Source organism: Symphalangus syndactylus, chromosome 10 (genome assembly GCF_028878055.3).
Source record: "Symphalangus syndactylus isolate Jambi chromosome 10, NHGRI_mSymSyn1-v2.1_pri, whole genome shotgun sequence".
Lineage (NCBI taxonomy): Eukaryota > Metazoa > Chordata > Mammalia > Primates > Hylobatidae > Symphalangus > Symphalangus syndactylus.
This window is the reverse complement of record NC_072432.2, coordinates 95648244-95671700: the sequence shown is the minus strand read 5'-3', so window position 1 is coordinate 95671700 and position 23457 is coordinate 95648244. Positions and strand designations below refer to the sequence as shown.

At 44.4% G+C, this 23457-nt stretch overlaps 1 protein-coding gene across 1 annotated transcript; it reads right to left on the bottom strand.

The window, feature by feature from the left end:
• Nucleotides 1-4155: 4155 nt before the first annotated feature.
• Nucleotides 4156-19514, bottom strand: PAQR9 (progestin and adipoQ receptor family member 9). Its single transcript, XM_055295154.2, has 4 exons — nucleotides 19358-19514; nucleotides 17711-19002; nucleotides 8335-8394; nucleotides 4156-5815 (listed from the first exon to the last, which is right to left on the bottom strand). The coding sequence occupies exons 1-4, from the start codon at nucleotides 19358-19360 to the stop codon at nucleotides 5788-5790; spliced, it is 1383 nt and encodes a 460-aa protein (XP_055151129.1). The 5' UTR covers nucleotides 19361-19514; the 3' UTR covers nucleotides 4156-5787.
• Between the last annotated feature and the right edge of the window lie 3943 nt (nucleotides 19515-23457).

The window sequence follows — 23457 nt, the reverse complement described above, 5'->3', positions numbered from 1 at the left end:
CAGAGGTGGAGCCTACAGAGGCAGGCGGGCCTCCTTGAGCTGTGGTGGGCTCCACCCAGTTCGAGCTTCCTGGCTGCTTTGTTTACCTAAGCAAGCCTGGGCAATGGCGGGCGCCCCTCCCCCAGCCTCGCTGCCGCCTTGCAGCGTGATCTCAGACTGCTGTGCTAGCAATCAGCAAGACTCTGTGGGCATAAGACCCTCCGAGCCAGGTGCGGGACACAATCTCCCGGTGTGCCGTTTTCCAGGCCCGTTGGAAAAGCGCAGTATTAGGACGGGACTGACCCGATATTCCAGGTGCCGTCTGTTTTCCGTTTCTTTGACTAGGAAAGGGAACTCCCTGACCCCTTGCGCTTCCCGAGTGTGGCAATGCCTCGCCCTGCTTCGGCTCGCGCACAGTGCGCTTCACCGACTGTCCTGAACCCACTGTTAGGCACTCCCTAGTGAGATGAAACCGGTACCTCAAGCAGAAATGCAGAAATCACCGGTCTTCTGTGTCGCTGGGGCTGGGAGCTGGAGACCGGAGCTGTTCCTATTCGGCCATCCTACAATGCTCTTTCAACCTTGCTGTCCATGGACAGCTTAAGTGTTAACCAGCTCAATGGACCCTCTGCCTTTTTGCAAGGGCAAAGGGCCAGGGTGACAGCTTTCTATATCCCGAGCTCTTGCCCAGCATCCCAGAAGAATCTAGTCACACACAGGCTTGAAGGATGAATGTAGGGTTTTATTGAGTGGTGGAGGTGGCTCTCAGTAGGATGGATGGGGAGGTGTAAGGGGGATGGAGTGGGAAGATGATCGTCCTCTGGAGTTTCGCCATTAGCGGTCGAACTCCTCTCTGACCACTCCTAGCTGAACTCTTGGCATTCAGATGTTCCTCCACTTCTTTCTCTCTGCCACGCCATTCGTCTGCTTGTCTCCCTGTCTCCTTGTTGGCTGGTCTGCTTCTGGAGCCTGGGGTTTGGGGTTTCTATGGGTACAGGACTGGGGAGCATCGTGGGCCAAAAGGTAACTTTTGGGGCACAAAAACAGAAATGCCTGTTCCTACTTAGGGCTGAGAGTCTCCAGGCTTAAGGGTGGGGCCTTTGCTGGGGAACCATTCTCTTCTACCCCGTATTTCCCTGTCTCTTGTCCGTCTCTTATCACAGAGATCTTAGGGAAGAGATATCTAGAGCTGTGCTGTCTAGCACAGGGGAGATTGAAGCTCCTGAAATGTGGCTAATGTCACATGTTGAAGTGATATTTTGGATATAGTTGCTTAAAGAAAACATATTACTAAAATCAATTAAACACCTAACAATAGGCAGTATCTTCGCTGGATTCCTCATTACCAACATTTCTAGCACTCAGTCCAAGTATAAGCACTACAACCCTGTCACTATCTCACGATTGAAACAAATTAACATGGTTAACACCTATAATTCCACTAATTCAATTCATCCAATTGTTTTTACACTTTTAATGTGGCTTTAGAAAATTAAAGAAATACATACATGGTTTACATTATATTTCTATTGGACATCACTGGTCTAGAGAGAAAATCTTAATCCAGTTCTTGCACACAGGTCCCTCGGATCCTCATGGATTGGGTGTGTTATGAGTTTGACCTAGGCCGGGCACAATGGTTCTTGTCTGTAATCCTAGCACTTTGGGAGGCTGAGGTGGGAGAATTCTTTGAGACCAGGAGTTCGAGACCAGCCTGGGTAACAAAGTGAGATCCCCGTTTCTACAAAAATTAAAGAGTTTGAGCTAATAAAAACACTAGCTACAATGTACTGAACAATTATGGTGTGCCAGGTGCGGGGCAAAATTGCTTAACATCCATTCATTGTATCCTCATACTGTTACTGGAAAGGGGTCCCGATCCAGACCCCAAGAGAGGGTTCTTGAATCTCATACAAGAAAGAATTCAGGGCAAGTCCATACAGTAAAGTGAAAGCAAGTTTATTAAGAAAGTAGAGGAATAAAAGAATGGCTACTCCATAGGCAGAGCAGCCCTAAGGGCTGCTGGTTGCCCATTTTTATGGTTATTTATTGATTGTATGCTAAACGTGGGGGGGGACCGTTATTCATGCCTCCCTTTTTTAGACCATATAGGGTAACTTCCTGACTTTGCCATGGCATTTGTAAACTGCCATGGCACTGGTGGGAGTGTAGCAGTGAGGACGACCAGAGGTCACTCCCATTGCCACCTTGGTTTTGGTGGGTTTTAGCTGGCTTGTTTACTACAACCTGTTTTATCAGCAAAGTCTTTATGACCTGTATCCTGTGCTGACCTCCTGTCTCATCCTGTGACTTAGAATGGCTAACCACCCGGGAATGCAGCCCGGTAGGTCTCCGCCTTCTTTCGCCCAGCCTCCTCCATTCAAGATGGAGTCGCTCTGGTTCAAACGCCTCTGACAATACCACTATGAAGTAAGAAATACTTCCCGCTCTATTTTACAGATGAGGAAACGGAGGATGAGAGGCAGAGTAGGTTGCCTAAGGTGATAAGAGGATGAAATAACGGCGCGAGAAGTCAAACCCAGTCCAGATCCGCCCATGCAAGACACAAGAAGCCACAGGAGGAGGAAGGGGCAGGCGCCCAGCCCGGCGCCTACTCCCTCTCCTCTGCGCCGCTGGAGGCCTCGAGTTCGCGTCCTCTCGGCGCCTGCCTGGCTGCCCCTCCGAGGCCGCAGCGCTCTGCCATGCCGGCCTCCCCGCCCTCTCCCTGAGACCCAAGCAGACTCCCAGGCCGACCCTGCCGCCCGCGCCCAGCTGTGTCGGATCTACCTGCACGCGACCGGGGAGCTCAGGGACTGCTCCAGGAGTCAGGCTTTCCAGGCGCCCCAGCCCCTGCCACGCCTCCCGCCCCTGGAAAGCACGACATCCCGCGGGCTGCATATCTGAGCCTGCATCGGCCTGCGGGAGTCCAGCCTGAGCCATTTTCCTGCTTGTCCCCACTCCTGACAGCCCGTGCCCAGTTCCCCTCAGCTCTCTCTCATGGTTCTCAAAGGGTCCTTTCTGGGAACCCTTACAGCTTGGAGATCATCTCACGGTGACCAGGGTGTTTCTGAGTTTTGTGTGTGTGTGTGTGTGTGTGTGTGTGTGTGTGTGTGTGTGTATGACCACTGGAATGTCAGAATCCCCCATCCCCACCTTGGAGGTCCCGCTTTTTCCTCCCTGCTATAAGGAACTTCAGACTGTCCCTCCACAAGGTTGCCTGCCTGGGCAGTCATCCAACTCCGTGTCCACCGCAAGGACAGTGGGGACAGTGCACCAAGACACAAGGACCAGGCTGGACCCTAAGATGCTCCGAACACCTGGGCAGCTGTTCCAGATACACCGTCCCATTTTTCAGGATGGCACTTGTTTCCTGTTAGAGATGACTTACGGGAGATTGTGAATAATCACCAGCGCTTTTAGTGGCAGCCAAGTGACACTGAAGATTGGCAGATGTCTGTCAAAACCAGTTACGAGACTGGACAGCGAGGACCAGGAGAAAAAGGTTTATTTTTTTAAAAAGTACTCTGGTATTCGTATGATAAGCCCAATTTTGTTATGCCCAAGAACAAGGGGAGAACCTCATCTTCGCCATACTTGAGTCTGACTCAGTGTGGCTGTGACTCAACCTTCTAGGACAGCTCCCCTGCCACAATAACGCAAATGATGGCCTGGGGACTAAAATGACTTTGTCAAACAGTTGAATGGAGAGAAGGTGGTAGAGTTGCCACCTGATGCCAAGAACCCCCCCCCACCTCCGAGCTTTTCCTTTTTTTTTTTTTTTTGAGACTGAGTTTTGCTCTTGTTGCCCAGGCTAGAGTGCAATGGCGCGATCTCGGCTCACTGCAACCTCCGCCTCCCGGGTTCAAGCGATTCTCCTGCCTCAGCCTCCTCAGTAGCTGAGATTACAGGCATGCGCCACCATGCCTGGCTAATGTTTTTGTATTTTTAGTAGAGACGGGGTTTCTCCATGTTGATCAGGGTGGTCTTGAACTCCCGACATCAGGTGATCCACCTGCCTTGGCCTCCCAAAGTGCTGGGATTACAGGCATGAGCCACCGCGCCCGGCCAGCTTTTCCTTTTAAGCTGTTCTCTTTAAGTTCATTGTAGCCAGGTTTCATGGCAAGGCACCATGATTTATACTACTGGCCCTGGATCTCCTTACGTGTTTATGTGACAAATTGGCACCCATATATTAACAAGCTTTACATTTGGCAAGACATAGGTAATGCCAGAAATCAAAGTGAGGGGCTTCTGGCAGGATTTCACATCTGCTAGCTTTTATATCTGATGCTTTCTCTAGGAGCTTGGCAAAAAGAAAACACCAAAATCAAAAGTAAAAAAATCAAATCAAAACAAAAAAATCAAACCAAAATAAAGATAACAACAGGCGAGAACTGGGACATGATCTTCTTATAGTTGGCTTATTACATGTATCTGTAGAATTATTTATTTCCTTAAACCTGTTTCCTTTTGTACTTTATGACATTTCTGTGTAACTAAAGTAAGAATCAGAGAGAACTGTAAACTGATATTTATAGATCCTACCCTCAAAACAGATAGATAGTGAGGCAGGGATGAACTAATGCTGTCAACCACTGAATTAATAAGAGCTGGAGTAAAAACTAGGCCATTAGCTTCACTCAGGTCATCCTGAAGTAGTAAAGTAGCTCTTAGAGAATTACATTTTGTACTAATAAATGTTCACTTCTGCCCACCTTTCAGTTTTCCACATATATTTTTACAACTGCAAAGGATCAAGATAGAGAGAATGGACATTATGGGAGCAGGCAGGATGTGAAACCTCTTATTAATCCTATGGCTTAAAATTTATTTATAAATTGCAAAGTTAATCAGTTTCCTTAAATCTTCCATTTCTTTTAGGAATTTTTTCAGCTCTTAAGAAAAAAGGTTTTGGAGGTCAGAAACTGATAGTGGACTTCTGAGAAAGAAGAGAGAAAGAAATTATAAGTAATTCAAAAGTCTTGTCTCTATGTGGAATATCATTTCCTTTCAAGCTGCAGAGTTTGAGTGGGTGTTTATTTGTTAATATCCTTCTGTTCCCCTCTCCCTTTCTTCTTTTTGTATTCCCATTAGGTGTAGGTTACACCTTTTGTAATTGCCCCACGGTTCTTGAATATTCTCTTCTGATTTTTTTCTAGTCTTTTTTTCTTTGCTTTTCAGTTTTAGAAGTTTCTAGTGACATAGCCTCAAGCTCACCGATTCTTTACTCAGCAGGGTCTAGCCTAGTAATGAGCCCATCAAAGCATTCTTCATGTCTGTCACAATGTTCTTGATTTCTAGCATTTATGCTTGATTCTTTCTCAGAACTTTAATCTCTTTGTACATTATCTGTTGGTTCTTGCATATTGTTTATTTTTCCATTAGAACCTTTAGCATAATTATTTTAAATTCCCAACCTGACAATTCCAACATCCCTGTCATATCTGAGCCTGTTCTCATGCTTGCTTTGTTTCTTCAAACTGTGTTTTTTGCCTTTTGGTAAGGCTTGTAATTTTTTGTTGGAAACTAGTCATGATGCATAGGGAACAAAAGAACTTGGTACTGGTTCTTGCAGAAATTTCTTCTTGTGGGTTCCTGCTCTGTTAAATTGTGATTCTCTGTGTCTACCTGTTTGTCTCTCCAATTTTTGGGAGCAGCAGTTTGCTCTGTGACTTCATGTCTCTGATGGACCCAAGAAGGGTTGTTGATTTTTCAGTTCAACTTTTCACTTGTTAAAATGGAGTGACAACTTCCAAGCTCCTTACATCCCATACTGGAAACTCTAAGTCCTCAGTCAATATTCTTTCATTACAGGAAATTGGAACCTTCCGATGAACTTAAGGTGGGAAAAAGGAACAAAAAATAAAGAAATAATGTATTGAAAAGCTATGGGGTAGCTCAGAGAATTTTATGAAGACCTGTGCAGGCAAGTCATGGAGAATAAAGAATTGAGAGAAACTCTGGGCTTGCAGGGCTACCTTGGATTGCAGTCCCACCAAGCTTCAGTAGGAGGGATTATTCCTCAAAGGAAATTCAGGGCACTGCTAGCAGAAGCAGAGGAATGCGTTACAGGGATAAAAACCTTTGTCCGGGGAAAGAGGAAACCAAGCAGCGCTGAGATCCTGACTCACTCTGGCCATTCCCCACTGGAATGGAGGACCACAGTTAATTTTTTAGATCAAACACTTACAGGATTCTCACCCAATGTTAGAATTCTGAATATTCTTTTTTTTTTTTTTTTTTTTTTGAGATGGAGTCTGGCTCTGTCACCCTGGCTGGAGTGCAGTCGCGCAATCTCAGCTCACTGCAAGCTCCGCCTCCTGGGTTCACGCCATTCTCCTGCCTCAGCCTCCCGAGTAGCTGGGACTACAGGCACCCGCCACAACGCCTGGCTAGTTTTTTGTATTTTTAGTAGAGACGGGGTTTCACCGTGTTAGCCAGGATGGTCTCAATCTCCTGACCTTGTGATCCACCTGCCTCGGCCTCCCAAAGTGCTGGGAGTGAGCCACCACGCCCGGCCAGAATTCTGAATATTCTTTAGTGAATTTTTGGTTATTAGGGGTTGAATTTTTATATGAACGTTATATAGATGACATTGATACATGAGAATACCACTTATTGTTCATAGGATTTATTTTATTTATTTTTATTTTTTAATTTTTTATAAAGATGGGGTCTTGCTATGTTGCCCAGGCTGGTGTCAAACTCCTAGCCTCAAGCTAACCGCCTGCTTGGCCTCCCAAAGTGCTGGGATTACAGGCATGAACCACTGAACCCAGCCTGGATTTATTTCAGACTTTTTCACTTGACATGTATTCTAAGTATCCATACTGTGTCTCCCTTTACCCATTTTAAGTAAACATTATGGAAAAAAAATTCCTAGGTAACGATTTTCCTAGTGTTTCTTTTTTTGCTTTGAAATAGAACCAAACTCTCTGAAGTAGCTGTCTGATTCAGAACCTGCTTTGTTTTGCCAAGGAAAATTAAAGATAAAAAATTCAAGGCCCAGTAGACTACTTGCCAATGATTGATTTGGGGAATAAAGAGCATTCCTGATCACCATCCTTTTCTGCTTACCTGATATATCAGTTTGGGGTCAATTGCAGACAACAAAATCTATTCAAGCTAGTTGGTGCTAAAGGGGATTTATTAGTAGGCATTGGTTGGCTTACAAACTCACTAGAAGAATTACAGGAGTAGACTCAAGGTTTTCTGAACAAGAATTAGAATGTCTCTAAATTGAGCAGGAAAGCTGACAGAAAGTGGCAGAACCAGGAAGCCACTGACCAAAGTCCTTCAACTATACCGGTATAGATGCTTTGTGCTCACTCTTTGAGAAAATTGATGTTAGGCATGAAAATCAGTAGAGGAGATTGTAAAAGAGTAGTACAAAAGTCACAGAGGCAAAAGGAAGCGTGTTTCAAAGAGAACAGAATGGGAAAGAGGATCTCAGAAATGTCTATCCATCAACAAGGAGGCCGATGGAAATCTTAGAAGAATCATTCTAGTGAGCTTAATGAAGCCAGAATGCAGTGGGTAAAGGAGTGAGTGGGAGGTACAAAAACAAAGGCGGTGTGCACCACTCTTTCAAAAAAGCCTGGCTGTGAAAAAGAAGGGGGGGGGTTGTTGTTAGAGTGTGACATAGTGGGGAGAGGGTGACTTTCTCATTTTAGAAGGTGGGAGAGACTAGTAGTACATTTTTAAATTCTTGTAGGAGGAATCCTATTGAGTAGAAGTAGTTGACGAACATACAGGAGAACAATGTGTAATGGATAGAGTGTGGTTCTTGAAAAGGTGGGAAGTGGTAAGATCAGAGAGTTGAGGAGAGGGTGGGAGTGGTAGGGTCAGATATCTGAAATATCTGCAATAAAGAATGGGAGAGAGCAGTTCAGGCATCACATCGGGGTCACTGGGTAGCTTTGAGTCCTAACACAGCATATCTGTACTTAAAAAATGAAGTATCACAAATGTCTAATAGGTAGATTCTAAAATGTGGGACTGGCTCAGTCATGGTGGGATGGGAGCTGTGCAACTCCTATTATATATGGCTGAGAAGTTAGCAAATTTTATGGATCTGTTAAGATACTTCTGATTACAAGGCATAAATATAACTTAAATTCAATTGTGAAATGAAGGAAATGTATTGGCTCACATGGAAAAGTCCAAAGGTGTGTGGGCCTCAAGCACAGTTTGATCAAGGCTTCCTTTGTGAAATACTTTCTTTGGCCCCACTCTATGTTCTGGCTTTCTTCTTATCTTGTCTTCCCTCAGGATTACACTGTGACTGCTAGTAGTAGCCAGGGCTGAGGATTCCAGGAAAAAACAAGAAGAGTCGGGAGGGACAGGAAAAAATACCTGCCTTCTGCTGCTTTTTGTTCCAATCCAATCTCCCACCATTTGTCCCCTTGGCAGGACCTAACAAAAAGCCAGAGGGCAAGAGAGCTAAGAATCAGCTCCAATGCAGAGCAGATGAAGGGAAGTATGGGAATGTGAATCTAAAAGCAAACAAGCAGATATTTGGCACAGGTTCAAGAGATACTAGACAGCCCAGATGGAGTGGCCCTCTTAGGAGTGGCCCTGGAGCAAGGTAGACAGAGATCCTCCCAGCACACAGAACCTGAAGAACTCATTCCACTACCAGCTTGTGGAGGCCTTGTCCATCCTAGGCCACAGGAGGTGATGGCTGCCATATACTGGTGGCACAGTACGCCACTAGAAATGGTATGCTATTCGGGGTGGGAGTTTATCTCTCAGCTAGCCAATTCTCCACCTTTCTACAGTGAATTGGGGGTGGCTGAATGTCTTATTTAGCCACATCCTGACCTGAATAAAGGGAATTCCCTTCATTCACATGGAGAACCTGAGTGCTGGAAGTTTGCTGCTGTTCTAAGTGAAGGCAGCTTTGGGTTGTCTTTGGGAAAGGGGACAAGAGTGCTTCGATGGTACAGATAAGTTGTATTACATTAAGAAAAGCGTATATAAAAAAGGAGAGTGTGTGCTAGCCAGCCAAGGGCTGGGCTGTGCTTGCTATTGTTTTGGGCTGTTAGCATGGTTTTCTTCCCTCCTTCTCCACACGCTCCGGAGCTTTAACAGGGACCCCACACTGGTAAGACACTTGGCGTGGAAAGCACTTTACGTGGTGCACATGGCTCAAACCGCCAGTCTCCCATGATCTTTGTCCACACACTCCTCAGGAGTGGGGATTATAGTGGAATGCCTGTGGACCAGACAGCCAATGGGTTGGATGAAGTAGACAGCTGTTGTTTTTGTCTGCCCGTCATCCCTTCCTGTGGGAATTAACCTCCACCCTCCATGTGGTTCTGGAAAGGGCTCAAATCACAGGCACCCATACCTTGTCGCTAGAGGAGTCCATGTGACCTCAGGTAGGCCAATCTGATACTCTTTTCCAGGAATTTGAATTGGGGACAGACACAACAAGGCCAGGAAAAAGCTGACCATGGCTCATCGGGTGGCAGTGCCCTGAAGCTAGTTAATCTGGTGGCAGAGCCCTGGAGAGGCAGGAGTTTCTCACCAGAATCTCTAGCACTGCCTGCTCCCTTCCTTCCTGAGGCCTGGGTGGTCAGCTATGTGCACTCCCCAGTGTTCCTCCTATAAACCTTTTCTTCCTTCCTGAGAGTTTTCTGTTCCTGATAACCAAAAACCTCTGAAACAATAATCAACATGATTTAAAGACGTAGCCATCACCACAGAGTTTAAGAGTTGAAGTTGGATCTCCCTTGCTGGGGTTTTTTTGGGACAGAGATACTGTAAGTTCACACACATCACCAAGGTTCTCGGACAAGATGTGTTGCACAGAAGCCCATGGACCCTACATGCTTTTGAAAAACAGAAAGGTGGAAGAAAACATTTCATAACCTGGGTTATACAAGTATTTTCTTAGAAGATATGGCTTCAAAGTAACACATGAATTTTCTTTTTAATTTATCTAATATTATAAAAAAGTAATATACTAAGGGCGCTTCTTCAGGATAAACTTATACTCTTGCCTTCTGCCTGCTGAATTTTATGAAAAGGGTAATGTTTTTTCTTATCGTGTTTATTAGTGTTATGAATATTTTACTGTTAATTTAGGAATACCCTGTTGCTGAAAGATAACTGTTGGACATGCACAGATGGTTACGATCCTAAACACTGTGCTTACAAATAATTTATTATTTCATACATTTGTTTTTCAGCAAAAATGCATAGTTACATTATTTACACAGAATTTCATATTCAAGACTATAGGGAACAAATGTCTCAGGAAACCAAAATCATAGCAAATCATACAACAGAAATGTGTCACATTTTTTTTTTCAGCTACATGCACAGAACTGGCCAAAGTGATACGTATTTCTATAGATTATTTTATCACATAATGGAGAATTAAGATAAAGTAATGCTTTTCTGTTAGAATACACTATTGATTTGAAACCACATGTTAGTCCGTGCCTGGAAGCTCACATATCCTGAGAATGCCTCTCTTGCTAGCTAAATACAGTTCTTTAGGATGTAGGTAAGGACTGGAGTAAGGGTAGCCTAAAAAGAATGAATCTGGCAAGTAATGGGAAAAATTTATTTATGCGCGCATCATTTTTACTCCCTTCTTTCTCCGTCATCACCCTTAAATGAACTTAAAAACAAAAACAAAAAACAGACACATGAAGGTCTCTATTTGATCACTGTTAACTCCTCCCTCTGCCTCTGACCTGAGGAAAAAATGAGTATGGCCCTTCAAGTATAATGCCCTTTACTGCAAAAGGGGACCTGCTGGTTGTACCTTCTTGCAAATCCAAGAATACAGTCACCGTATTTAAAACCTTAGTTTGGAAATGGGTGAACCTCATAAGGCAGATGGTTGGAGAAGGCCTAAATACACATGGAATCCTTTTAGAAATCTTTTCTCTTCAAGCTGGGTATGTGGAAAGTGAAGTTTCAAGGGTAGTGAAAATGGCCTGGGAGACGGCTGAAATGAAGAGAGCTCAGAGCGACCACATGGTCTATACAAATTTAAAAAAAAAAAAAAAAAAAAAGCAGCCACAGAATCCTCCCCCAGCCCTGAAACACAGAAAGCCTTTTCCTAGTCCATATAGTGATGGCATGGGGCTTATTCTTCTTTCTATTCTGAAGAAACAAGGGACAGAGTTCCAGGGCTATACATTTTATTGGCTATGTTATTCACCATGCTTATAAACTCATCAAAGTGAAAGGTTCCTCACCTCTTTATTGCCTTGGTACTCAGCTGATTGGCTAGAATAATTTTGTTCATAGCCTCCAGAAAAGAAAACCAGCCTGTTCGAAAAGTAGACCTTCTGTGCTAGGTTTTGCTGGAAGAGGGAATTTAATAAAGTTTCTAACCAGAATTTTTAAAAAGACTTTTAAATTTAGCCATGAGACACACCTAAAACCTATCTCATGTGTTTTCTTCTTTTTTAAAAAATGATTTGTATCCTTCTTTAAACTATACATTATTTACATTTTTAAAGACCTACTAGGTCTTTATCATTTGGGTAAGAGCTCAAGGTGATTAAACTCCCCGGATAAAGATGAGTCTTTCCAAAAAGCTCTGGTTCTCACCTATGTGCTAAGGCCTGTTTTTACAAACAAATGTCTACTAGAAACTTTACAGATATAAAATTAAAATACTTTTTAAAAAAATTTTCCCATGAATTTTATTTTTTGCATCCAGCATATTAAAAACAGATTATGCTTTCCAACTAGAGATGGAACTAAGAAGAAGTGAAATTGTGTCCCCATGCTTTATCTAGAAACAAGAGTTTATTTACACAGTGTCCTTCCAATATCATGGCAAACTGGGAGAAGCAGTGCCATCTTTACAGCATGGCCACATGGCCACCTGAAGACCCCCCATTCTGCCTTGAGTGCTTATTGCGTATTTTGGGTGGAGGTATAAGGCATGAGGGAAAGGTGGCCTGTCACTTTTACACATTGGAGAATAATTTTGCACATTCAAGAAATTTTCCTTGAGAAATGCCATGTTTGGAATAGCTTCCAGAGACTGATTGAGAACAAAAGCATTAAAGCGAGTGCATTACATTTAGAAGCACAATACATTGGGAAACATTCTCAAAAGCTCAAAGAACAGGCTGTTTTTCCATTGAGCTAAATAGCAAATAAGTGTGCATACTGTTGCATATAGGTATATGTTCAGAACTTTCAAAAGTCACATCCTGCCACAATTAACAGCTAAATGAGCATTCTTGGCCCCTGACCTATAAATAAACACTCTAATTCTGCAGCTTGCTCACAGATTCTTAAGAAGCCATTCTAGAACAAAAATGCCCACAAACTGGTTAGAAATCTGCAAACCAGAAATGCAATACAGTTATCCTTTTTTAAATGACAACAACAGAAATTTGTATTAGCTTTTGGAAGGGTGACTATGAAGAACTGACATCCATTTTCACAATTAAGAAATAATTATTCACAATATTGAAGAAGCCAAATCTTCAATAAGAAAACGTGTGGCCTCTCACAAAAGAATACAGTAGTGCTCAGCTTCAACCACTGAATGCTTCCTTTTTCAGTCTGTCTAGGCTTGTTCGCTTTTTGTCAGGTGATATATGTCAGAGAATATTGGCAATCCTTCAAGAAAATGATTCAAAAGGTGATGTACAATTGGCTGATGCTATCCCGTAATGCCTTTTTGCCTCTGTCGTAATTTTACGGAAACAAATTAAGGACTTTAAGCCAGGAGATAAATGTACCACTCAAAATATACCTGGACACTCGTGCTTAGGTCAAATGCTACAAGATGTGGTTAAGCTGACAAACAGAATTCCTTGCCTGTCTACTCGAACGCTAACACCCTGGGAGTTCACATGCTTTCCTAAGGACAAAATGTAACTCAGGCTAACTGCACCGTTGAACTTGCTGCCCCATTCTGACTGTTTGACTCTAATCCTCTTTGTTCTCCCCTTCCCATGCGTTCTTCCTATCTTTTTTACATCTGACACTTTTTAATGATTTCCTGCAGATTAATGTTTTCTAAGACATGTTTCATAAGTTACAACACAAAGATGCTAAAAGGCTAGAGAGCATTAGTTAATCTCAGATAATTTTGGAGATCTAACCATTTACCTTCTTATGTACGTGGTTGGTTGGTTTTATTACACTATAAAATTCAGACACTTAAAGACATCACAATTTAGGCACTTTGGATGATCCACTCTTCATAATAGTATGAATACTATCAATCTTCCAGTAGTTATCATTATTAGTGTTTTCATAATATAAGTGATAAGTTTTTCAATTCTGTACATATGCTGACTGTTCCCTCATCTGGATTGTACATTACATTTTCAAGTTATTTTTAACAACAGGCCTAGGAGCATACAGAAAAAGAAAAAAGAAAGAGATTGATTGCTGAGGAAGTCAGCATGTAAACAGAAATAAGATTCTATGGATTGCACTTACGCTAGCAAAAGAAGAGACCCAAACTCAGGGACTTACAGCATTCTACCTACAGCCAAGGTCAGAGTTTGGTTCCTGGCCAGAGAGACTTTCTGGGGCTTCTCTCTTCCACCAGAAGACAAAAGGGTAATGGCTGTAATAATACGGACGGGTCCTTGCCCAATGTCTTACACACAGTAGGTGCTCAAAGATCATGAAAGGTATGATACGAGTGCATGAATGAACAGCTCAGAGAATGCTGACAGAGTGAAGTCAGCAGAGGTAAACTTCAACAGTTGAAGAACAAGATGGTAACAACCATTTTAAGTGGCTGATAACATTTTATTTGAGATATTTTGATCTAATTTCAAAGACAGCCATACCTTACTTTGCTCAATTTTAAAGTTAGTCAATTAAGGGACTGTATCTATATCTGTTTTTCCAATTCGTGTCTGTGTGCTTGGCCAGGCATCATAGCCATGCAAACTAGTAAACACAGTTGAGCACACAATGGTCTCCGCATCCTAATGCCAGCTTGAAAACTTAATCCTGTCACCTTGGACCAACTATAAAGCCTTGAAATGGAGATAACTCCCACCATACCTGTCTCCTATTATAGCTTTGTGCAGATTAATTAAAGTTATGAAGAGATTTAAAGGTAAAAATTCCTGTTTATTATTGCTGTTAGTCCTCAGAGTTGGCACCAAATCAGGAAAAAATGATATAAATCACCTCTGTCCCAAAATTTTGCATTTTTAGAAATGATTCCTATGAAGCATCACTATAAATTAGGCTAAATTGTTTTTTGACTGCAAGCACTTACAAGCTGGATTTATGAATGGAAACATATGAAGGCCACTCTGTCCAGCTCTGTAGCCCCATACTTTCTCCCTGGGCTATTTATAGAAAGTGTATGGCTAGTGGAAAAGTTCACATTTATTTTTACAAGCCAGTCATGACATGACTGAGGAACTCATTTCCTCTCTCTGGGAAGGTCATCTTCTTCACCTGAGCTACAAGAACGGCAGGGAAGAAAGGAACCCCATTAGCCAACGAAATCAGTCTGAGTCAGCCCCAGAGACCAACCCACGGGGTGACAGGCACTGAAGTCAAACACCTTCATTTTCCAGGCATGACTCTATGGCGCTGCTCCTTGAGATGTCATCCAGGTCATGACTAACAAGTAAAAATGAAACATATTACATAATATGCTTCAAAATTTGACTGCCAAAATAGGTTGTACATAGATAATGGAGTGCATCCTTATTTATAATTTGTCCTACATTTCAAACAGCTGAACACAATAAAGTAAAACTGAATTTTAATGTGGCAAAATGGAAAGTGTGAAAAATATTTTAAAATATATATTGTTCTAATTGCCACATTACCTTGAAATATGTAATAAATCTGGATAGTTCCATGCAAATGGGGAGATTCAAAGTAAACACTTGCTTCTAAAACATCAAGAAATTTAGCAAATTTAGCAAATAAACTGTATAGTTTGACAAATCATCCCCGGCTTTGACTAGTGTATATGGTTCCTATTTGCAAACATGAAGTGAAGCCAAACCAGTTTTCAACCAGAATATCCTCTTGTCATTATTATATGTGGTCTACAAGATTAAAGATGGAGTGGGAAAGAACAGTGGACGAAGGAAAAGGCAAAGCGAAGAGGAAAGTGAATCCTCATTCTCTCTGGGACATACTGTGTGCTGAAACCTGCATGGCAAAAAGTGTGTCATCTCACTGTACTCATGCAGCATAATCACCTGAAAAATGATATGAGTATAATTTTATCCTTAAGTGGCCTCTCCTTAAGGTCAAAGACACAGGACAAGAAGAGAATTCTGTCTGTGGACCTGGAAGAACAACAAAAAAATTAAAATGACAAATTTGGTGTTTTAGTTATTGTTCTCAAACTCATTAATCCTTGCTAGAAGTCTTCCTCCTGAAAGTTCCTTCTGAAATTGAGGTCCCATTTTACAAAGAAACTACATAATACGCTTCACCCTGTTTCTCTAGCTTCCAAACCAATGTTCTTTGGGGCTCCAGGAAAAACAACGACATGCAAATAAATTTGCATGTGGAAATATCCTGACTTCCACAGTTGTCCTTGAATGCATGTACTGAATTAAGTTACAGCTGAGGAATAATATCTGTGGTAAGTACAAATTAGCCTCTGTAACCTAACAGGAATCTCCTTGCACTTCACAAAGGATGAGACACTGACACTCATCAACAACTGTGCAAAGTATATTTACAATCTCAATAAGAGATTCTAAATTAAATATAGACATATATAAATTTAACTTCTATGTGCAAAGTAACACACACAAGGATACCGGTTCCTCCAGGGAATTGTGCTGAGCTTCTCTGTTTACAGAGAAGTGATTAAAAGCATAAACAAAACCAGCAATTGTTTCAGAAGCGCCAGCCTACCAGTGCTGAGTAAGTGTTCATCTACCTCATATGCATGATCTAAGTTATATCATAAAATCAAGATGCACCTGTGGGACATGATCATCCTGCCCAAGACCTTCAGCCAGGCGGTGGAGATCAAGCCCAAGATGATCCACCACTACCTGGGCAAGCTCTCCATCACCTACAAGCCAGTGAAGTACAGCTGGCTGGGTATCAGGACCACCCACTCCTCCTGCTGAGCCAATAAACGCACACGTCTCAAAACAAAACAAAACAAAACAAAACTCCCATTCAATGACTTACTTGGCTTCTAACAAAATGACCTACCGGGAAGTGTGATAAGTATTTAAACAAGTCATCTCAGTGGTTTCTGTTAATCTAGAGTGGCCATCTCAATTACAGGTTAGCATTTGTAAGAAATGTCTAAATAACATTGGCTAATCTGTTTGTTAGAAGGGATCTCAGCGACATGTTAACGAATGTTTCAAGGATTTAGGGTGACTGCCAATCATTTCCATAGTCTGGACCCAAATCAAACTTCAGCATTTAACTAGGCAAGTGTAATGTTATTTAACTCAAAATTTTCAGTGACAATAATGTGCTCCTGCCTTTCATAATAAAACTGCCTCGTTTATTCTTGGATATTATATTTTTAATTTTAAGCAAGGATGGATGGCATCAGTCTAGAACTTCTCCCATGGCTGCATTAGGAACACATCTACATTAGCGGGTTGGCTCTTTGTCCTTGTTGGGAACCCAAATGCTCTGCATGCTCCTATAAGCTACTTCCAATCCTACCAAAAACTTGAAACCAACACCATCTTCTGCCCTCCTGGATGGACCATGAAACCTTGATTTGCAGTCAGGTAAGAAAAGCTTATTCTTACTACTCTCCCCACGTAAGAAACTGTGTTTGAGGACCAGTCATTTGGACTTTGCTTCAAAAGGCACATTTATTCCAGTGGCAATTTAAATAAGTAGAGAAGGAAAGAAAAAGATTAAAAACAAAACAAAAACCAGGATGGGTTTTGTGGAATACATTAAACAAAAATCTGGGGTCTATACAAACCACTCGAGCTCCTCGCTCCTCACCAATAGTTTAACCAGAGTCCCTAAGGTAGAATTCACAGTTGTATCATGACACAGGCCTTCAGAAAACACTGTTTAAGAAAGTAGTTGAGAACTCTCAAGCAGCTTCCCCTGATGTCCAGTTCAAGTGTATGCAATGCAGAAGGCTGTGAAATTCAAAACTATGTGACAAAGAAAATTCAGTGCATATCACAGACTTTGATAAATTATGAAAAATCAATGTATATATTACTATTTAAATAACATCTGAAAAACATTTTGAAATAATTAACTTGTGTTCACATTCCATGCATTTTCTAGCAGGTTAAGCCCTGGGTTTGCGTCTTTGTGCCTGTTTCCTAGAAAGCTCCATTCTTTTGACAAATCCAGGCATTCCTCAGACCGAAACAGAAGTTCCCAAGGATTCTATTTACCCTCTTTACTGTGTACCTGACCTCATAGGGGCTACTCCTTATTACCAATGGCACAGATGATTAGAAAAGCAAACTCTTTAGGGCTTCATTTGGGATTTTACTCACTGCCTTTGAGAAATCCCTGGATGTCAAAGACATCACCTGAATTTTTTCCAGGGGCAAGAACAAGTGACTATCTCCCTCCCGCTTGACCACCCCCGCCAACCTCCCTCCTTCAAAGCCTCCAGTGGGTTGGGATCCCTTTGTAGCAGTGAACTTTTTCCCTATAGTTTTGCAGCACCTTCCTTGAGCAAAGAAGAAAACACAACGAAACTTGAAAACAAACCAACAATAGCAACAACAGAAACTCCAAACAGATGGGCGAACCAGTAGTCTCCTCCACGGCGGAGGCTCACTTTTTACTGCAGAATTCGGAGCTGTTTAGGAACTTCCTGATGACCAGCCCCAGGCAGACCACCAGCAGCAGCATGTAGCCCACAGTACCCGAGAAAGTGGGTGCGGCAGGCGGCGCCTGGAGGAACTGGCGCAGGCCCTCTTCTACGTAGTACACCTGGTCGTAGATGCTGAGGAAGGTGAAGATGTGGAAGAGCTGGTGGCTGTGGCCGATGATGTCGAAGAGACCCGGCTGGATGCGCTCGGGGATCTTGCTCACGTTGAAGAAGGCGGCCACCACTAGCCAGAAGTAGCGGCGGTAGAAGTGCACGAAGAGTGTGGGGTTCTCCCCACGCAGGTCGAAGAGCCAGCTCTCGAGCATAATGGGGCAGGCCATGCTGAGCGGCATGACGAAGACGAAGGTGCGCAGCGCGAACGGGTAGGTACACCAGTCGGTACGGCTCTTGCAGCAGGCGACAGTGCAAGCCACCGCCAGCACGAAGGCCACAGGCAGCACCAGGGCGCGGTAGGCGGCGATAAGGCGCGTACAGTCCACGTGCCAGCCCAGGCGCTGCTGCAAGTATGGAGTCATGACTCTGGCATCCAGCAAGCTGAGGCCTGGCAACAGGTAGTAGTAGTAGGCCACCGTGCTGCCGAAGCCGTAGTAGCTGATGGACGCGTAGTCCAGGTAGAAGAAGGCGGCGCGGAGGCGCAGCGACAGGCAGCTGAACACGTGCGCCGTGCAGCTCATGGCGAAGGTCAGCAGCACTCCCGACGCGTAGCACCACAGCGGTAGCAGCCACGGGTGGTGGAAGGGCACGTCGCCGCCGCTCAGGAAGAACAGACGGCAGAACTTGCTCAGGAACAGCAGCAGCGGGATGAAGTGCGTCCAGAAGTTGAGCGTCTCGTTGGTAGGCTTCAGCACCGAGGCTAGGCACTCTTGGGCCGTGCACGGCAGACGCCGGTAGCCCGACAGGATGAAGCACTCAACGAAGTCGTCGGGCACCTCGTCCCAGCGCAGCAGCGGCTTGGCAGACGCTGGGGGGTCCCGGGAGGCTGCAGAGAGGGAGTTCCGGGCGGCCCCCGAAGCTGCCGGGGCCGGGGCCGGGGCCGGAGGGCCTTTTGTGCCCGCGCCCCGGGGCTGCAGGCGCCGCGGCATGGTGCCCGGGGCTCGGCTAGGGCGCGCGCAGGCGACCTCTGGCGCCGGCTCCCGGGCGCTGGGCAGCCCCCGCCGGCCGCCGTCGGAGCCTTTGTGCCCACGCCGGGGGCGTCGCTGCAGGTTTAGGAGAAGACCCGTGCCTCCGAGCAGCCGCTCCTAAAAATTAAATCAATAAGAGAATCAATTAATAGGCAGCGCTGCGACCGCCAGGAGCGCGGAGCGCGCAAGGCTCAGCGGCTTCCTCGCCAAGCCCCTGCTACCGGCGCGCGGCCGCCCGCGCTGCGGCAGCGGCGGCGGCGCGGCTGACTGCGGCGGCAGCGCGGCGGCGGTGGTGACTGGGCATCGCGCGGTGCGGGTGCCTCCGCCGCCGCCCCCGGGGCGGGAGGCGGGGATGTGCGAGCCGAGGCGAGGAGGGAGGGACGGGCGCACCGAGGAAGGGCGGGGGCCTCCCAGGCTAGGGTTTCGCGGCCGCTTCGGGGGATAGAGTTGTCCCCTGTCTCGAGTTCCGTACCATCCCCCTCCTCGGGCCGCCGCAACCCGGGCCGCCCCGTTAATGATTGATGCGGGGGCCGCAGGCTGGTCGGCGACGCGGCGGCGCGCGCGCTGAGGACCAGAGTCGGCCCTGCGGTTCGAAACCCGACAGCCACGCGGGCGTTCTGGAGGACACTGGGGAGCCGTGTTCGCGGGGGGCGGGGAGCTGCGGCTGCGGGGGGAGGGGAGGGCGCCCGAGCCGGGCAGGGCGGAGGGATGCGCCAGCGGTAATCTCCGGGGGTGGCCGGGGAGGGGGGCACTCCGGAAGTCGGGGGGCTTTAAGCCCGCGTCCGGATCGGGGCCGTGTCATTGTCAGCTACCTGGGGATGCGCCTCTCGCTCCCTCTCTGTCTTTGCGTGTGTGTTAGTGTGTGTGTGTGTTGGCTTCTCTACGCACTACACGAAGCCTTAGGTGGTCTTCTTTCGTCTAGTGGAGGCGCTCAGGTGCGTCACCATCCTCCCGTTTCCCTCGCCCTTGTCCTGTCCGAAAGAACCGTCCGCAAGCTGCCCTGTGGTCGCGCTCACCAGCCCTTCGAGCCGCAGCTAAACCATCTTCTTGTTCTTGTGTCTTTAACTAGGACTTCTGTTTGGCACTGAGTCCGACAGCTCGGGACTGGCTGCTCAAACTCCACAATTTAATGAAAAATCTCAGATGATGACTCAGAAAACCTCTAATGATCTGAGGAATATATTAAGAGATTCCAAAGTCAAAGGCTGATCATGGAGGGCATTGATGAGGGGAGATTTCAGGTAGGAGGTGCTTTCTAGCAGGAACTAACGAGAATGAAGTCCAGTTGGTAGAAACGGAGGGGATGGCTTGGATAAATCTTACGTGTAATTAATCAGAAGTACCTAGCAGGCTAGGTTGGGTGGCTGGAGACCAGAAGAAAGGAACACTGGAAGAATGAAAACAGTTGTGATGCACTGCAGTGTGAAAATACGCCCTTGAGCCTTAAAGAAAGGGGCTTAAGGCCGGGCGCGGTGGCTCACGCCTGTAATCCCAGCACACAGATCACGAACGAGGTCAAGAGATTGAGACCATCCTGGCCAACACGGTGAAACCCCGTCTCTACTAAAAATACAAAAAAATTATCTGGGCGTGGTGGCACACGCCTGTAGTCCCAGCTACTCGGGAGGCTGAGGCAGGAGAATCGCTTGAACCCAGGAGGCGGAGGTTGCAGTGAGCCGAGATCGCGCCACTGTACTCCGGTCTGGGCGACAGAGCGAGACTCCGTCTCAAAAAAAAAAAAAAAAAGAAAGAAAGAAAAGAAAGGGCACTTCCTCTAGGTTAAGGAAGATTTACTTAGTAGAGCCTCAAGATGGATTTAAGTTATGGATAAGGATTATTTATACCTAGGATATCATTCAGTATTATAAGTGTCTGCAATTACTTAAGGATGCTAGTTAAGGAAGATTTACTTAGTAGAGCCTCAAGATGGATTTAAGTTATGGATAAGGATTATTTATACCTAGGATATCGTTCAGTATTATAAGTGTCTGCAATTACTTAAGGATCCTAGAAACAGTCTCTAGAAGTTTCAGCCATCTCTCTGAAGTATATTTTCCAGTAGTAACTGATTTAGCAAGCTCTTACACAATTAGATCAAAGGTGTGCTTCAGTCTTCTGCCTTTCTGCACTGCCACACATTCTTGTCTAGTGGATTTTTAAGAAGTGAGATTTTGTTGTAGTTATTTAGCCAGTGTCTTATTTTAGTGTTTTCTGGTTTTCCACTGTTTGTAGCTTGTTTTAAATTGAAATCTAATTTCCTTTCATATCTGGACTAAGGACCCATGCCTATTTGTAAAATGGATTAAATTTAGGCGTTTAAATCAAGTGTAGGAATGATAAACTTGAATCCAGGGCAGGCCCGAACATTTTTTTTTTCATATTCCCTTTGTTACTCCACAAACGACCAGAGCTGTCACGTGTAAAAAATGTTAGTCCTATAATAATTCTTATATTTACCACACTCTTAGTTGCATAATCAGCTCGCTTACATAATCTAGAAAAATGTAATAGAAAGTTCACTTCAAGCAAAGCAATGGAATTGACTGTAAATGGGTATGCAAAAACTTGAGTTAGATATTTATCTTTATGACAAAGAATGGTGAGATTGACTCTAATAAAATATGTTCTTTTAAAAAATCAGTATTTTATAAAGTAAAAAAAAAAATGTATCATGGTAAGTCTTTCAAAAAGTCTTTGTGATATCTGCTTTTGTCCTTTCTCATACATCCCCTACCCCTGCCTGAGGCACAAAACCAGTTGATGCCATGGAGTAAGTGGTGTTCATGAAAGTTCACTGGTGCAGAGCCCAGACAGCTGTCCTTGCTATACCTTGACAAAGTTCAGTAAAAAGGAACTAAGGAAACAGCAAAACTGACCTAACTTATAAAGTAAAACGGCAATATGGCTTTTCCTTAATTGCTACCAATCTATAAAATTAATTTCTCTTCCTTTTTAAATTGAGATATAAAAATGTGGCCCCCAAATCCTGCACAGGCTGAGTTTTGTAGTTTGTTTTAACTCCAGCAAACTGTCTCTTGTCAGTGGGATCCATCTGGATCTGGACTTGGCTAAAGAGATCTGGACATCCTCTGGACTTGGCTAAACAGAAGCAATGAGCAGGGTGCCATTCCCTGAAGGTGCACTGGGAGATAAGGCATCTCTAAGGTAACGAGGACTGACTGCAAAGTTTTTGACAGACAAGAATCACCAAATTACACTGGAAAGCCACTGCTGGCATTTAGAGGCAAATGCCAGCTAGTTCTATCAATTGAAATTAAATCAAGATCACAAATGTGGTGTTGGTAGTTCGCTGGAGGCTCTGTACATCCAGGTGTTGAGGGGTCCTGGCTGCAAAATGCAGTCATGTGTTGGAACTGTAGCAAAAGGGATGAATGCTCTTTTCAATCTGGTTTGCTTTGGTAATGTTCTTATAGACCAACTACACGTTTTTGTTTCTTTCTACAGTAATAACATGAAGTATATGTAAAAATTCCACTGCAAATTTGATGTTGTTTAGTAAGGGCAATTAGCTATCTGTAAAACCAGAAGAAAAATATGCTGTGTTATTGGCTAATAATATACCTGTTTTTAGAGGAAATAATTTTTTCTAGTCTAATTTTTAGCCAAAAAACAACCAACTAAAGAAAGAGAAAGAAAAAAGGAAAGAAAGGAGAGAAAGAAAAAGAAGGAAGGAAGGAGAGAGAGAAGGAAGGAAGGAGAGAGAGAGAAAGGAAAAAAGGAAGGAAAGGAAGGAAGGAAGAGAGAGAGAGAAAGAAAAAAAGAAAAGAAAAGCACTATGGACCTAGTGCTTAACTGTACCCAAGACTCTCTATTAAGAGAACTCTGTAGGGGTCAGTCCCTCTCCTCAGAATATATAGTGTAGGCTGGGCACAATGGCTCACGGCCTGTAATCCCAGCACTTTGGGAGGCCAAGGCAGGTGGATTGCTTAAGGTCAGCAGTACGGGACCAGCCTGGCCAACATAGTGAAACCCTGTCTCTACTAAAAATACAAAAATTAGCCGGGCATGGTGGTGCATACCTGTAGTCCCAGCTATTGGGAGGCTGAGGCAGGAGAATCACTTGAACATTGGAGGCAGAGGCTGCAGTGAGCCGTGACTGTGCCACTGCACTTCAGCCTGGGCAACAGAGCAAGACTCTGTCTCAAAAAAAAAAAAAAAAAAATATATATATATATATACACACACACACACACATATATATATATGTGTGTGTGTGTGTGTGTGTGTATAGTTTACACAAAGTGCTTCCCTTTTCCCCAAATGGAAAACAGCCATGATCTGACAGGTCAGATACAGTCACTACCAAGTCATAGAGTCTGAGCTTCCTAATTGTGGAAAATCTTATGGCATCAGGTGTAACTGCAGCAACCTCTAGTGACAAGTGCAATCAGAAAGCCAGGTAGAGGGCTGGGAGAGAGCAGTGGGAGACTGAGTTATCTGGCACTGTTCCTGCCTGCTACTGACTGGGTGACAGGCATGTCTCTCGTTTTATTGTTTTTTGTTTTTTGAGGTGGAGTCTTGCCCTGTCACCCAGGCTGGAGTGCAGTGGTA